The 15,146-nt window shown below is 31.6% G+C and overlaps 1 protein-coding gene across 4 annotated transcripts in view; it reads right to left on the bottom strand.

The window, feature by feature from the left end:
* Positions 1 to 15,146, bottom strand: part of SRP54 (signal recognition particle 54) — a 135,605-nt gene that overhangs the window by 107,930 nt on the left and 12,529 nt on the right. For all 4 annotated transcript variants that reach the window (XM_051978035.1, XM_051978037.1, XM_051978034.1 and 1 more), the window contains exons 2-5: positions 12,053 to 12,164; positions 6,184 to 6,275; positions 4,912 to 4,996; positions 1,096 to 1,200 (exon numbers count right to left, since the gene is read on the bottom strand). In XM_051978035.1, coding sequence (XP_051833995.1) covers positions 1,096 to 1,200; positions 4,912 to 4,996; positions 6,184 to 6,275; positions 12,053 to 12,130 — 360 coding nt within the window. In that variant the 5' untranslated portion in view covers positions 12,131 to 12,164. The remainder of the gene's footprint in view (positions 1 to 1,095; positions 1,201 to 4,911; positions 4,997 to 6,183; positions 6,276 to 12,052; positions 12,165 to 15,146) is intronic.

The following is a 15,146-nucleotide window of genomic DNA, read 5'->3' as shown; positions in this document are numbered from 1 at the left end:
GAGGTAAGTACAATTGTTATTCCTATTTCACAAATGAAGAAATTGAGGCAGGCAGACATTGAGTGACTTTCCCAGAGACATACAGCTAATAAATATCTGAAGTCACATTTGAATTCAGATTTTCATGACTCTAACACTGTTCCTTCTGTATCATCTAATTGCCTTTGAGAATTATGATAATTCCATATTTATATGTGCTTCAGTTTTATAAATATTTTCTTCAACCACTCTGTGAGTTAGATGTGAATAGTATATTCCTATTTTATAGATATATTAACATAGAATCAAGGAGGTCAATTGTTTTGTACTATGATCATACTACTATTGAGACAAAGTAGATACTCAAACCCAACATATCTTCTAATTCCAAGTATAGAGTTTTTATTCCCCCTTTTTAGCACAACTGCCCTTTTAAAGACAAAGAATGAGGTAAGTTACATGAAAGATCTCTCATTATGAAAGTAAAATATTCAAACAAAAACAGGGATTTCTGTCTATAGAGACATGCAAATTTTATGAGAATAAAAGATTCAGACATATTACTGAATAAGTAACATCTAGCTTCTGTGAAATCACAATTTTTTTTTTAAATGTATAAGGCTGACTAATATAGACCATAATCTTTCCAATACTGAAAGATGGTTTTCAATGATTTGCTTCTTTTTTGGACACATTTTGATGACAACTTTCCCCCATTTAGATGGCCTGCTCATTGGATAACAGACACAGAAAAATAATATTAAACCTTTTTAACTTGGTAGTATCTTCTAAACCTTGGATTTTACTGACAATACCTTGAAGAAACCAAGAAACCACACCAAAAAGAGACTTCAAAGTAGGAGTAATATCAAAACTATCCATAATACCTATTATTGAACAATGGTAATTTAAACTGAACAAAAACAAATCACAGAAGAATAATTAAATTTATCACAATCTAGACAAGCACTTTTATATAAAGGAAATCATCTTTAAAAAATGATGAAATTATTATCCTTTATTGTACAAGGTAGGGAAACATGATAGGCTTTTATAAAAGACCATTTTAAAAACATCTTTCTAGATGGCATTTTAAAAATATTTGATATAATTTACCTTGGAACATGTTGTGGTTTTACCACTACCCTGCAACCCAACAAACATAATAACATTCGGTTTTCCTTTGGTGGGTGTCCAGGCTTTAACTCCAGGGTCTACAAGCTGCATAAAGAAAATAAGATTAACAAACACTGAAATTAAAAGATTATAAAAGAAGCAAATATGTTACAAATAAGCTTATATATCTTTTATTTAAGTATTAATTTTTGCTGAGTTAATTAACTTTGAGCTCTTCAAAAGAACTTAGTAGTTGACTCAACATAATTATTTCTGAGTTAGCAAAAAAGTACATAATCCCTCTTTTGCTACTCAAGATTCTAAGACCAAAAGTTGTTCTACTTCATATTTATGTAGTTTTCATAAATGTTTTCAAAACTTTATGCCATAATTATCCAAAATAAAAATATCTTTTATATTTAGTCAATCAATAATTATTAAGTACTTACTATGAGCTAGACAATATTTTAGTGGGTGGTAATTCAAGTAAAACAAACAATTCCTATTTGCAAAGAACTTATATTCTTTTTTTTTATTTTAATAGCCTTTTATTTACAGGTTATACGTATGGTTAACTTTACAGCATTGACAATTGCCAAACCTCTTAAAGAACTTATATTCTAACAAGGGAAACAAGTATATATCTCTCTCTATATATACACATACACACACACATACACACACACACACACACAAACACATATATGTAATTATATAAATGGTAATTATAAAATGAAGTACAAATACATACAAAACTAAAGTTAAAGACAAAGTAGTCTCGAAAAACTTAGAAAAAGCCAGTTTGGTTGGATGGAAAAGTATGGAAGAAGAAGTAATCTTCAATTAGATTAAAAAGATGAGCCAGGACTATACTGTGTAGGAGTACAAAAACTAAAGGGAGGAATTTACATGATTCTAGAGATAATAGGGAACTCCTAGAATTGACTGAATAGGAGAACCACATGGCCAAATCTGCACTTACAGAAAATTATTTTGGCAAAAGTGTGAAGGATGAATGAAAGTACTGAGAGAATTAAGAAAGTAAGAGCAATTAGGAAGCTGTTGTAATAATATAAGTAAAAGCTGATAAAGCCTGAACTGAGACAGTAGCTATGTGAAGGGAGAGAAGGGATCATCTGTGAAACATGGTTTGAAAACAGATGAGGCAGAATTCAAGTACCAACTGGATAAGAAGAGTAAAGGAAAGGGAGAAGAAGTCCGTTATGTTGCTGAGATAACAAACAAGAGAGGACAGAAGATTAGTGGTATCCTTGACAGAAACAGAAAAGTTTGATAGAGGGTGGTTTGAGGGGAAGAATTAACTTTCTTTTAGATTTTCTGGGTTTGAGATATATTTGGAACATGCCTGCAATGTCCAAGAAATAGCTGGTAATGTGGGACTGGAAATCCAGAAAGACTTCAGACCAAATGAAAAAACAAACAAAAAGGTGAAAATATTATACTTTGATCCACATTCGGTCTCCATAGTTCTATGATTGGCATTTTCCATCCCAAGTCTATTGGAATGGGACAGCTAGATGGTGTAGTGGATAGAGCATTAGCCCTGGGTTCAGGAGGACCTAAGTTCAAATTTGACCTCAGACACTTAACAGGTACTAGCTGTGTGACCCTGGGCAAGTCGCTTAACCCCAATTGTCTCAGCAGAAAGAAAAAAAGAGAGAATAAGAAAGAAAAAGTGAGAAAGTAAGATCCAAACAACTTAGAAAATAAATTATATTCCAAAAATATGTTTTTAAGTTAACTGCTTGGAATTAAAAATGCATTTTTTCAAAGAAACATTATGGATGGTGATTAGAAACATGAGGGCTAAGAAAAGATATTCTAGTATTAATCAAAAAAATTTCATTTAATTCATGATACCTGTGAACTACAGTATTAGCCTGAGTTCTAAAACCTGGAATTAGGAGCCAACAAGTGGAAGAGAAAAGGGTAAAGAGACAAGAAGTAGAGAAAAGGACAAAGAGAAGAATTTCTATTCTTTTGGATGAGGCAGAAGGTCAATCTTTTTTTTTTTTTTTTTTTGGGGGGGGGGAGGCTGGGGAGGGAGTGCTGAAGCAATTGGGTTTAAGTGACTTGCCCAGAGTCACACAGCATGGAAATGTTAAGTGTCTGAGGTCACATTTGAACTCAGGTCCTCCTAACTTCAGGGCTGGTTGCTCTACTTTGTCACCTTGCTGCCCCAGGAAATCAATCTTAGACAAAATTTAGAAATAGGTAGTTTGTCTTTGATATTCTTTAAATCAGTATATTTAACCAGCTCTCTTCCATATTCTTTTTTCTTCCAGGTTTTCCAAGGTGATTAACTTACTCAGACCAATTACAGATCTAAGTCTGCCCCACTCATCTCTAAAATATCACCACTATGAATATCAAGTATTACAGTGGTAACTATTTCCCCCCTAAAACTCTCATTATTTTGTATAGCTAATTTCAGGTGGGTGGTAGAAGGAAAGAAGCTAACCTTCAGTGGCAATCTTATTACTTCCATGATCAAAAATAAAATCCTGTTGTCCTTTCACCACCTGGCTCCTTCTTACCATTCCAGTCTTTAATTTTATACTATAATAACTTCAGATACACTGGGTTCTTTATTATTCCTTCCACACAACATGTTATCTATTGAATCTATGTTTTTTTCAATGGCTAGTCTCAATTCCCATAATGCTCTTCCTCCTATTTTGCCATCTTTTGACTTCCTTTAAGTTTCAACAATAATCTCATCTGCCAGAACTTTTCCAATCTTTGTCAATCCCAGTCTCTTCGCTTTGAAATTGCCAAAAATGTACACTACAAATATTTCATATGTGCATAGTTATCTACATATTATCTCCTTTATAGAATGTTCGTTACTTGAAGACTTTTTTTTTTGCTTTTCTTTGTATCACATTTAGTACAATGTAGCATGTAGTAAGCAATTAATAACAATTTGTTTTTGTAATTTAACCAATATTTATTTATATGAATATAGCTTTCCATGGTATTTACAAATGAATCTCTATTTGATAGAATTTTTTCAGTTTAGCAAAATGATAAATTTCAGGAAGTGCAAAGAAAAATCTCTTCATACAAGGAGACTAGAGGAAAGAAATCAGTTTCCTCCAAAATGCCTTTGGTTTTCTTTTCTTCCTCTACTTGTAAAGACAATGATTATTTTAAAACCTCAAGTTCTTTCATAATAGCTCCCATGGAACAGCACAATCAATTTGCAAAAACAGATAAATCTGGGAAGTTTGTATAACACAATTTCACTAATTCAGATTTCAATGTCAAAATCTGACAGTGATTGGGATGAAATTTTACTATTTAGTGGGGCAAAAAAAGGCCTTTGGTAAATTAAACAATTATAAATAAAATGGAAAAAGGATAATTCATAACTTTTGAAAATCTATTTCTAAAGATTTTAGAAATTTTAGAAACAAAAAAAATCATCAAATACCCTCTTACTCTAAATATACAAAAGGCAATAAATATGGAATTTTCCTAATATTTTATAATTCAATTATACTCCACATCAATCTGAATCAGTGAGGATTTAATGAAAACAATTTGTCTTTAAAGACAACTTCTCAAGACTATTTCTTTTCTAAAATGTTAAGAAATATGTAGAATCTCAACGATCTATAATATTTCAAAATATTCAATGGCTAAAATGATCTTTTTAAAGAGTGATTTTTTAAAATTTTGATGAAATGCCCTAAGTAAATATTTTAAACTAAATAAGTATTGTTCCTACTTATAATAGTAGACCCTTTAAGCTTTGCAGAAAATTACAGTATATATTGAGTATAGTTTTACCTTCACAAGTTCCTTAAATACAGCATGCTGAATCATTTTTCTTTTGTTTAGACCAGATGCCATTTCTTCAAGATCAATAGCAGACCTGCACAACAGTGGTTTTTGAAGTTTTTTAATAAAAGAAAAAAAAGCAGTTAAGCCATTCCCACTATCCCCAAAATGTATTCCCACCAACTAATGTCAGTGTATTTGAAAGAATACTTTAAAAATGTGTGGAAAATTCAGTGTTTTGTATGTATACTCTTCAAACTGAAAATTGGGTAATTTACAAGAAATAAGTTCTATTACAGAAAATGGACCTATTATTTAATTGCTGTAACTATTAAAGATAATAATCCATTTTACCTGCCTGAAGGATGGACTATGATTTCTTAAAATCCCTTCCTGCTATATAAGAACTATAACTCTGTATCTGAATAGATATCAAAAAGTTTTATTAAAAGTTATCAGAAGAAAATGATGTACCAACTATTTTTTAAACTTTCTAAATCAAAAAAGTTAAAATATCAGTTCTGAGGCTCATTACAATCACTTCTAATATGCAAAAGAGCCCTGGAAACTTGTGTCTTCCAAGTTTTCCAACTGGAAAATAGGATTAAATACTTAAGATGAAAGTAAAGAACTATATATTATGCCAGCTACTCAGTTCACACAGTACAAATAATAATGGCCTGAATATGAAGTGGAACAGAGAAATTTTGATTAAGGTACAATGATTATGTTCTATCTGCTCTGCCATAGCCAGATCTACTTTTTAGGGAAATATTACAATTATTATGACCAGATGGCTTACTTTATTTTTTTTTCTTCAACATCAAGGAGAGGAAGATTATAGGCTGCTAGACTCAACACTCTTCACTATAGAATTTGCTTATCTGGATGTTTTACATTACTTGGAAAACATTATACTCAAATTTCTACTAAAATTCTCAAAAGTTGGATAGTGACAAGAAAATTCCATTAAAAAAGGTTTATACCATTTACACCTGTAGAATGATAATCTATAGCTTGTTCTTTGAATTAAAAAAATTAAAATTTATACAGGGCATATATACATTATTAATCTAAGTCTTACAACAACCTTGTGAAGTAGGAAGCATGGGTATTGTTTTTTTTAATTTGACCATCATTATGGAAATATACTATGGAACAGAAATTGAACAACAACAACAACAAAAAATCCCCCTTCTAAATCTCTTTTTGCAAATGATTACTTTTTGTAATTTCTAGGTAGTTATTGGTTTACCTGACTTTTTATTGACTTTAACTTACTTGACATTTTCTCGGAGCTGCTTTACCAGCTTAATGTTAACATCAGCTTCCAATAAGGCTGTGCAGACTTCTTTGAGCATAGCATTTAAAACCTAAAATGTGAAATTTGCTATTAGAAACCACCAGTTTTCATTTTAATCCTAACCATAAAAACAAAGGTCACAAAATCATTTTTTATAATAATTTTTCAGTTTATAAAAGTGAGGCATTATCCTATTTTGTTACAAAGTAGAGCAAGATGACAGAATAGACATCTCAGGATTACTTTAAATTTTTTGATACATTTTAGCAAGACAAACACCAAAACAATACTCCCCCCTTCATCCTAAAACAAAGCACATTTCTCAGTTTTTTAATCATTTAAAGAACAATATATCTTTTAACTCTGACAATGTTAGAAACACTGTACAAACAACTTAAAAGTATTTTGCTGCTTTTCAATGTGAATTTTATATTGTCAGTCATTACACATATTGTTTCAGCTATTTATTTTGCATCACTTTATATAAATAATCTTTGCAAACTTCTTTGAATTCTTTACATTTCCCCCCTTCACAAAATAGTAAATTTCCATTATAATTATAAACCATAATTTAAGCTATTCTCCTGCCTCGACTATAAATTTTTCCTAATTCTCTTCCCCGCCAACACCATGCACACACTTTTAAAAAAGTAATTATTTATTCATAAATATCACTACAATGAAAATTTTGTTCCTGCCATCAATAACTTCTCTAAGATATAGTCTCAAAAACAGGATTTCTGGACTAAAGGGCATGAACAATTTGATGATTTTTTTTTGCACAGTTTCAAATTTCTTTTATAGAACGATGTAGTGTCGAGACTAGCTTTCTGGAGGATCTCTGGACGGGCCTTGGTCTTAGGTGGAAAAGTGATGAAGGCAGGAGAGCCACCATGAGGATGGTCAAGGATGGAGTCTGGAATCTTCGCTACATCTGTATCTGAGTCTTTGAGTCTGAGATCAAGCTGGAGCACACACATTCAGTAGAGTCTGCTTATTTCAAGTCCTCTCAGCCCATAAATACCTTAGTACAATTACATTACTACAGCATACTGAGCATGTGACAACTGTAGAACCATGAAAACACACTAAGTACTAAGTATATATGAATTAGAGAACCTTTTATCTCATCAATCATACTGAGTAAACACCCTGCTGTATCTTAGCTTCAAGTATACTTTTCTCAGAGTTCCCCACTATTTGCAGTCCTCTATAGAATGATTGTGCTCATCCAAAGCTGTATCCACCATGAAATTGTCTTTCTTTTCACAGCCCCCTTCCAATAATGAATTTTCTTATCTCTTATAATCATCTTTCCTAGCTTCATGATTATGACATGATAAGGCACTAAAATTTACACTTCTCTATTAGTAATTCTAAACATTTTTATTTAAACATTTGATTATTGAAAAGTTTGCATTTCTCTTCTACAAAACTACTCAAATGCTTTAACTTCTTCTCTAAGATTTTGTTTGGATGTCATTAGTAAAAAGGGTCTGTTCCCCCTTCCCCCCAAGTCTATATTATTTTCTTCTAATTTAGTTGCACTAAAGCTATATATATAAAGGCTTTTTAGTTTTAAATAATCAAGATTGTCTGTTTTATCTTTTATGTTTTCTTTTTCTATTCTAACTTTGTGTATCTAAAATGATGAAAAATATCTTTGTTAAGTTCTTTTTTTAAAAAAAAGATTTAGGGGTAAGTAGGTGGTGCATTGGGTAGAACACCAGCCCTGAAGATAGGAGGACCAGAGTTCAATTCTAGTCTCAGACACTTAACACTTGCTAGCTGTGTGACCCTGGGCAAGTCACTTAACCCCAATTGCCTCAGCCAAAAAAAAAAAAAAAAAAAAAAAAAGATCATTTATTCATTCAGAATTTAGTATGGTTAAGAAGAGATCAAAATCTATTTTTCTTTCTTTTGGGGGAGAGGCAACTGGGCTTAAATAACTTGTCCAGGTTCATTCAACTATATTTGGCTCAGATGCTACTGACTCTAGAGCTGGACCTCTATCTTCTGTGTCACCTAGTTGCTCTCTAAATTAATTTCCCACCAAATTGTTGTCCAATTTTTCTAACAGTTCTCATCAAATAATGAATCCTTTCCTAGCTATCTTCTTGGGTTTATAAAAGAGAGAAAAGCACCCACATGTGCAAAAAATATTTGTAACACCTCTTTTTGTACTAGTCAAGGAACTAGAAATTGAGTGGATCCCTATCAGTTAAGGAATGGCTGAATAAGTTATGGTATATTGAGTGTAACGGAGTATCATTGTTCCATAAAAAATGATGAATAGGCTGATTTCAAGAAAAAGGAAAGACAGTTCATACAAACTAATGCTGAGTGAACTGAGAAGAACCAGGAGAATGTTGTACATAGCAAGATTGTATGATGATCAACTGTGATGGACTTGGCTCTTCAACAATGTGGTGATTCAAGGCAATTCTAATAGACTTGGGATGGAAAATGCTATCTCATTCAGAGGGAAAACTATGCAAACTGAATGTAGATCAAAATTAGTATTTTCACCTTTTGTTTTATTTTCCTTTCTCATGTTTTTTCCCCTTTTGATCTAATTTTTCTTATACAACATGAAAAATATGGAAACACATCTAAAAGAATTGCACATATTTAATATATATCAGATGCTTACTCTCTTGGGGAGAGAAACACACAAAGTTTTGGAAAAATGAATTTTGAAAAATATCTTTACATGTATTTAAAAAAATAAAATACTATTGAAAAATATGAAAAAGTCTAAAAACATGTACAATGTGCTACAACTATAGGCTGTCCGCCTACACAAAATGATGGACTGGAAGTATTTTCTCAATGTTCTTCAAAGTCATGCCTGATCTATATAATTTTGCTACATTCACTATGAATTTTTGTGTGCCTGGTTGTTTTCTTTTACATTGTTGTAGTCATTGTCTGTGGCAGAGTACACAGAATACAAAGTCTGAAGTCAAGAAAAATGATCTCGAGTTGAAATCTGGCCTCTTTGCCAATAAACTCTCTATTCCTTTCTCCCATCCCCCAAATAGATAAATGAAGATAAGAAACATAGGGTGTCATGAGAGTCATCTACATAACTGCTTCTTTGTAATATTAATACTTTAATGCTTATTTTTGGGAAGGACTGGAAATAATCAGCTATTTTGGGGGGAAAATAAAAGTTTATAGTAAATTTTCCCACACATAAAAAAAATTTATAAGATTTGGACTTCTAAAAACAGAAAATAAATGAAGAAACAATTTCTCAGAACGAATTACTTGACTTTAGAGGAAAATGTTAATACTGAATATCTCAGTATAATCATTTAAGAAAATTTGTCCATAAACATATATCGATGACCCACAATTCAGAAAAATTATAAAATTAAACAATACACTAAATATTTATACAAAGTAACAATATGCAATATTCATTTAGATTAATGTTTTCAAATCCTTTTATAAGCAATACAAAAATGATGCACACAACATGGTAAGGCATTAATAAGCCTTTAACTAAATTAGTTGTATTTCCATTTTACACATAAGAGAAATTAACACCTTATGTAGGAAGTTACCTAATATGAAATAAGTTTAATTTCTCATGTCTAATATGCTTGATTTCTTAAGGATGAATAAAGAAGAAGATCCAAATTAGAGAATAAAAAAGCTTATATTTTTAAGGCTAACAAGGCCTTTTTATTCTAGTACAACAATAAATGTACACTCATTTTTAGCTAAGCGTGTTCCCTGAAGGTCTATGAAGTTCTATTCATATTCACAAAGAAAAGGCTTTGTGCCCTTCTATTACAGTAGTTCTTTTCGGTTCATTTAAAAAAAGAATCTGTGTATACTAGACAAGGTTTAAAAGTTATGTTATATTATTCATGATAGGGTTAAACTATTTTATGCCTGCAAAAAAACAAAAACAAACAAAACAAACCTATGTGCCATAAAGAATAGAACTTTCTGGTATAAAAATTTGTGTATTTTAAAGGGTAATACTAATTTAGTCCATTTAAAAAAGAATCCGTGTATACTAGACAAGGTTTAAAAGTTATATTATATTATTCATGATAGGGTTAAACTATTTTATGCCTGCAAAAAAACAAAAACAAACAAAACAAACTTATGTGTCATAAAGAATAGAACTTTTTGGTATAAAAATTTGTGTATTTTAAAGGCTAATACTAAAAATACTGTCCAGTATTACCTTAGACAGCCTATCTTTAGTGCCCAGGCTTTGCAATCTTTCAATCATGAACAACTTGTACTACCAGAGGAAAATAGAGAAGCTGACCATTTCAAAATTATAATATTATTTCCTATAAAGTATTCTTCTGGTATCAATTTTCCTTGTAGTGCACACAAAGAAAACAAAGTTTTATAGGGTCAGACAGGCTAAATACTATTAGTTTCATATATTATTTGCCAAAATACCCACAGGAAGGAAAAATTAGGAAGATATTACTTTTTTATTTGTACTCAATTCTAAAAGTTAAAATAGTTAGAATAATTATATATCTTGAACAAAAACAACAGATTAAACTCTGTAGAATCAATCCATGATGCAAAATTGAATACTTACAAAATTTAAACATACTAGAAAAATATAATGAATGTCATTTGCTAATAGCAAACTGTAGAATGTAGTTAAGGCAGAATGTCAACAAACAATTTACTTGCTTGAATAGAATATGTATGTAAAGAATAATTTGTGAAAATGTAAATTATTCTTCCCTTCTCTAAATATTAGTTGTGGATAGTCTAACATTCCAAAAGGTGGAAGAAAATGTTATAATGAACAGCATAAACCTAAAAATAAAGAAATTCAGAGAGTTCATCTTCTAAAAATCTCAAAAAAAATGAAATGCAGTGCCATGACAGATCAATTCCCCAAAAGCCTCCACACCTGTGAATCATAACACCCTTGAGGGAATTGCAAATTAGCCTTTACTGATGCAGATGTTGCTTGTGGATTGGGAATGAAATAAATTGGAGTCAAGAGAAAAAAGGAGAGAAGTCAGAGAATGCAACTGCCTCCCAGTCTCCTTATATTGTTATCATCCTCTCACATGAAAGGATCTATTCTGCTGGTCAGAATTAAATCCCCAGCAAGTTGCTCCCATAACAGGCCTAATAAATAGATCAGAAAGGGAAAGAACAACACTAGATGTTAATGTCAAAAGGGGAATATTAAGTACTTTTTCCATGCCAAAGTTTTATTTAAGCAAGGATGAGGAACTTTTTTTCTGCAAGGGCCATTTGGACATTTATAACCTCTTTCTTCAGCCATATAAAATTAACAAATGATGGATCTCTAGCAATGAGAAATGGTTGTATCTAGCTTTCAGCTCATCATCGCACTGTCTTGGCAAATGATTTCTTGGACCTTATGTGGCCAGCAGGCCAGATGTTCTCCCTAATTTAAAGTGATTATTTCTAAGAAAGTGAGGTTAAAAATAAGCTGACAAAATAATCCTACATGTTATACTCGGCTTTGCTTGACAAGTAAATCTCATAAAAATAAATATGAGCAGAAGTAGCACAAGGGTTACTGCTTTTGTTTCATCTTAGAAGAACAAGAGGTCAGAGAGGTCAAACACAGGGCCCACAGACTGAATGAGGCCCACAACACTCGGCAGTGCCTTTGAATTCAGATTAAAAAGTTATTGGGAAGGAACTTAAATAAATAAACATTCAGTACAAGACAGATAATATTAATATGTGGTTTTCTAACTCACTTTCTGGTCCACAAGGATCCTTTTTTTTTTTTTTTTTATTTAGTGGCCCCTATTTCTATTTGAGTTTGATCCCCACTTTATAAATTTTGTTTCATAACAAATATCTTACCTCTTCATTGATAATGGTGGCATTGCTCAATGATCGTAGTGCTGAGGTTATTTTTCTTCCAAGATCTGCTAACACCATCCTGACAATTTAATATAACCTTAAAAGGTGATATCTAAAAACAAATAAGCAAACAAAAACAGAAGACATGAAAAAGAAACACTCAAAGTAGGAGTATTACAAAACAAATAATTTTAATTTGGATTTTCTAGCTAGTTTCTAATAATTACACAAACTGGGATTGGAAGAGACTGATTTCGTTCAGTAAGCAAGATATGATTTTTAGAAAGGCAGTTTGGTGCAGTGAAAATACAGTGCTGGACTTGGGAGTCAGGAAATCCTGAGTCTACATACCACCTTATAAACTATGAGACCCCAGGCAAGTTATTTAACCTCTTCTAGATCTTTATTTCTTCATCTGTAAAGTAAGGGAATAGGACTAGATGGTAATTAAAAGTCCAATTTCTAGCTCTAAATCTATGTTTCTATAATTTTGAAGAGACCACTTTAGGAAGGAAAAAAAAAAGATGCATTAAATTAATAGTTCCATATCAAGACTGTTATACTTTGCAAAAAAAAAAAAAAAAAAAAGGATATTAAAAATAGGTTCTGGAGCAGAAGACATATTGATCCTCTCTTACCAAGAAAGTATTTATTCTAGATTTTACTTGCCACTGTTGGAAAAGCCACTATAAAAAGGAAAAGATCACCAAAACATTTATCCTTCATAATAATTTTACAATGAATGCTTTGTTAGCTCATATTCTTTCTGTTACTTCACTCACCATGTTATCAATTCCTTATTTATCTGTTACTTCACTTACCATGTTACCAATTCATTATTAATTTAGCATGTGTGATAAGGAAATTCTAAAGTTCCTGATCTCATAATGAAGTTACATATACCAAGAAAGGCCTTTCATTTAATTTTTTCCCCAAACGGTAGACATTTTGCTTTTATTTTATTTATAGTCAAATCTTATTTGGATATACAGTTGATCTGCTATATTCAATCTTTTTTTTTTGAAATAGAAAAATAATAAGTTATAATCATAAAATCTACAACCAGTTTATGTCATTAATGACTGACGTAATTTCCTTATTGGCGTCAGAAAATTCACATATTGTTGGTCTGTATATTTGTAGAAATGAAATGTAAGTTTGCATTTATTTCCCTTTGCATTTTGAAACAATATCCTGAGATGTTCACACTTACTTATCTACTCCTAGGAATATCACATCTGGGTACAATTCAGAGTGATTGAGATATGTTTGTTCATTTTGCCTAAACCATATTGAATAGATGAGAAGCAAAAAACTATCAATTTTTTTCCAGTTTCTTTCAAACCTAATCAAAATCTTCCTTGCTCTCTTTTTCATCATTTTGGAGTTTTGTGGGTCTAGGAGATTGAGTAGAGAGTGGGGGAAGAATAATCAAGAGTCCAACTGGATACTTCTAGCAATTAAAATCAAAGAAATATTGGGAGCTTTACTTTACAGTTTTTATTTTTTAATTTAGTATTTTATTTTTCCCAATTACAAGTAAAAACAATTACTTGTTCATTTTTAAAACTAGTTCCAAATTCTTTCCCTCTCTCCCCACACACTTAATTGAGAAGGCAAACAATCTAAAATAGGTTATACATTTTACAGGCCTTTTATAACATAGAAGAAAGGAAATGGCAATCAGGTTAGTTTCCAGTTATGAAGGTAAGAAAGGGAGAAGATCACAGGTCTCTCCAGTATTCCATTTACTGGCACACTATCCCTCCCTACCATCAATACTTTCTTAGTCTTCTGGGTAGTGAGAATTTCTTTTTTCCTCCATCTGGCTGTACTACTTGGGACTTTATCATGCCCAGAGAAACAACATTGTCCTTCAAGATCAAATCAGCCTGGATTGTCATACCTCAGCAGTATTTTTTATTTGGGGACTTCTCTGAATGGAAAATGAATTGAAGAGCTTCCCCACAACTTCATTTAAGGAGTTCTTCCCAATGACTTGAACATGACTAAAACATGTGAACTGCTCCCACTCCCCACTCCCTGGCTCCAGGCTAGCCATTTCTTCATTTCCCATAAGACTACTATACTCTGGAAGCCATCATTCCTTTACACAAACCTATCCACCAAACTTCACTTCCTTTTCCATACCCACCCTTTCGAATTCCTTTTGTGTTGTCTGAAGAACAAAAATTATCTTTTTTTCCCCTTATACTTGTATTTGAGTACTTATCGCAGTACCAGTTATATATTAAATGTGCTTAATAGGTTTTTAATAAATGTTTATTGACTGAATAACTGGTCAAGAAAATAATCATCCTATACTTGATATCTACTGCTTTCTCCTATTTATCTCAATGAATGATGCATCTTTTGTCAATTTTAAATTTTTATAATTTTCATCTGAAGTTTCTTCCTCCTCATATCTATGACAAGTCACTGAGTATAGTATCTACTGCATTTTCCTATATTGCACCAGAAAAACCAAATGATTGCCACTGTTGGAAAAGCCACTATAAAAAGGAAAAGATCACCAAATGATGACTCACATATAACATATTTATTGCTAGGTATACATGTATATATACATGTGTACATAGATCATAATGAGATTATAATATTACTATAGTATACCATTACTATAATATAAAAATTTAGCAATAAATTATCTTGTATAATATTTATAATTACATGTATAATTTTACTTTGAAATAAAAATTTTCATTCTACTCTACAAACAAAAAACAAGTTAACAAAAAAAAACAGTACTCTGAAAACTGGCACACCTTGGCCTTCAAGCTATTTTTAAATTCCAGTCTTTCAAGGTTAATGGTAATTTATCTAATACGCATTTAAATGGTCATTTTTTTTTCCTCATTCTTTAGAAATTCTTCAAAACACACACACACACACACACACACACACACACACACACACACACACACACACACACAACACCCTAAAGCAGAAAGTTACCTCATGGGCCCAGCATGACACCTCTATCACCTTCCTTGACTCTTGTTAATTTCCTTTACCCAGAGTCTTCCTGTTTTTGTTTTTGTTTTTATGTTTCCAGTGGATGCTTGTTCTCCCA

The sequence above is a fragment of the Antechinus flavipes genome, chromosome 2 (assembly GCF_016432865.1).
Source record: "Antechinus flavipes isolate AdamAnt ecotype Samford, QLD, Australia chromosome 2, AdamAnt_v2, whole genome shotgun sequence".
NCBI classification, from domain to species: Eukaryota; Metazoa; Chordata; class Mammalia; order Dasyuromorphia; family Dasyuridae; genus Antechinus; species Antechinus flavipes.
Note: the sequence above shows the minus strand (reverse complement) of the source record. Positions and strands in the feature narration are given on the sequence as shown.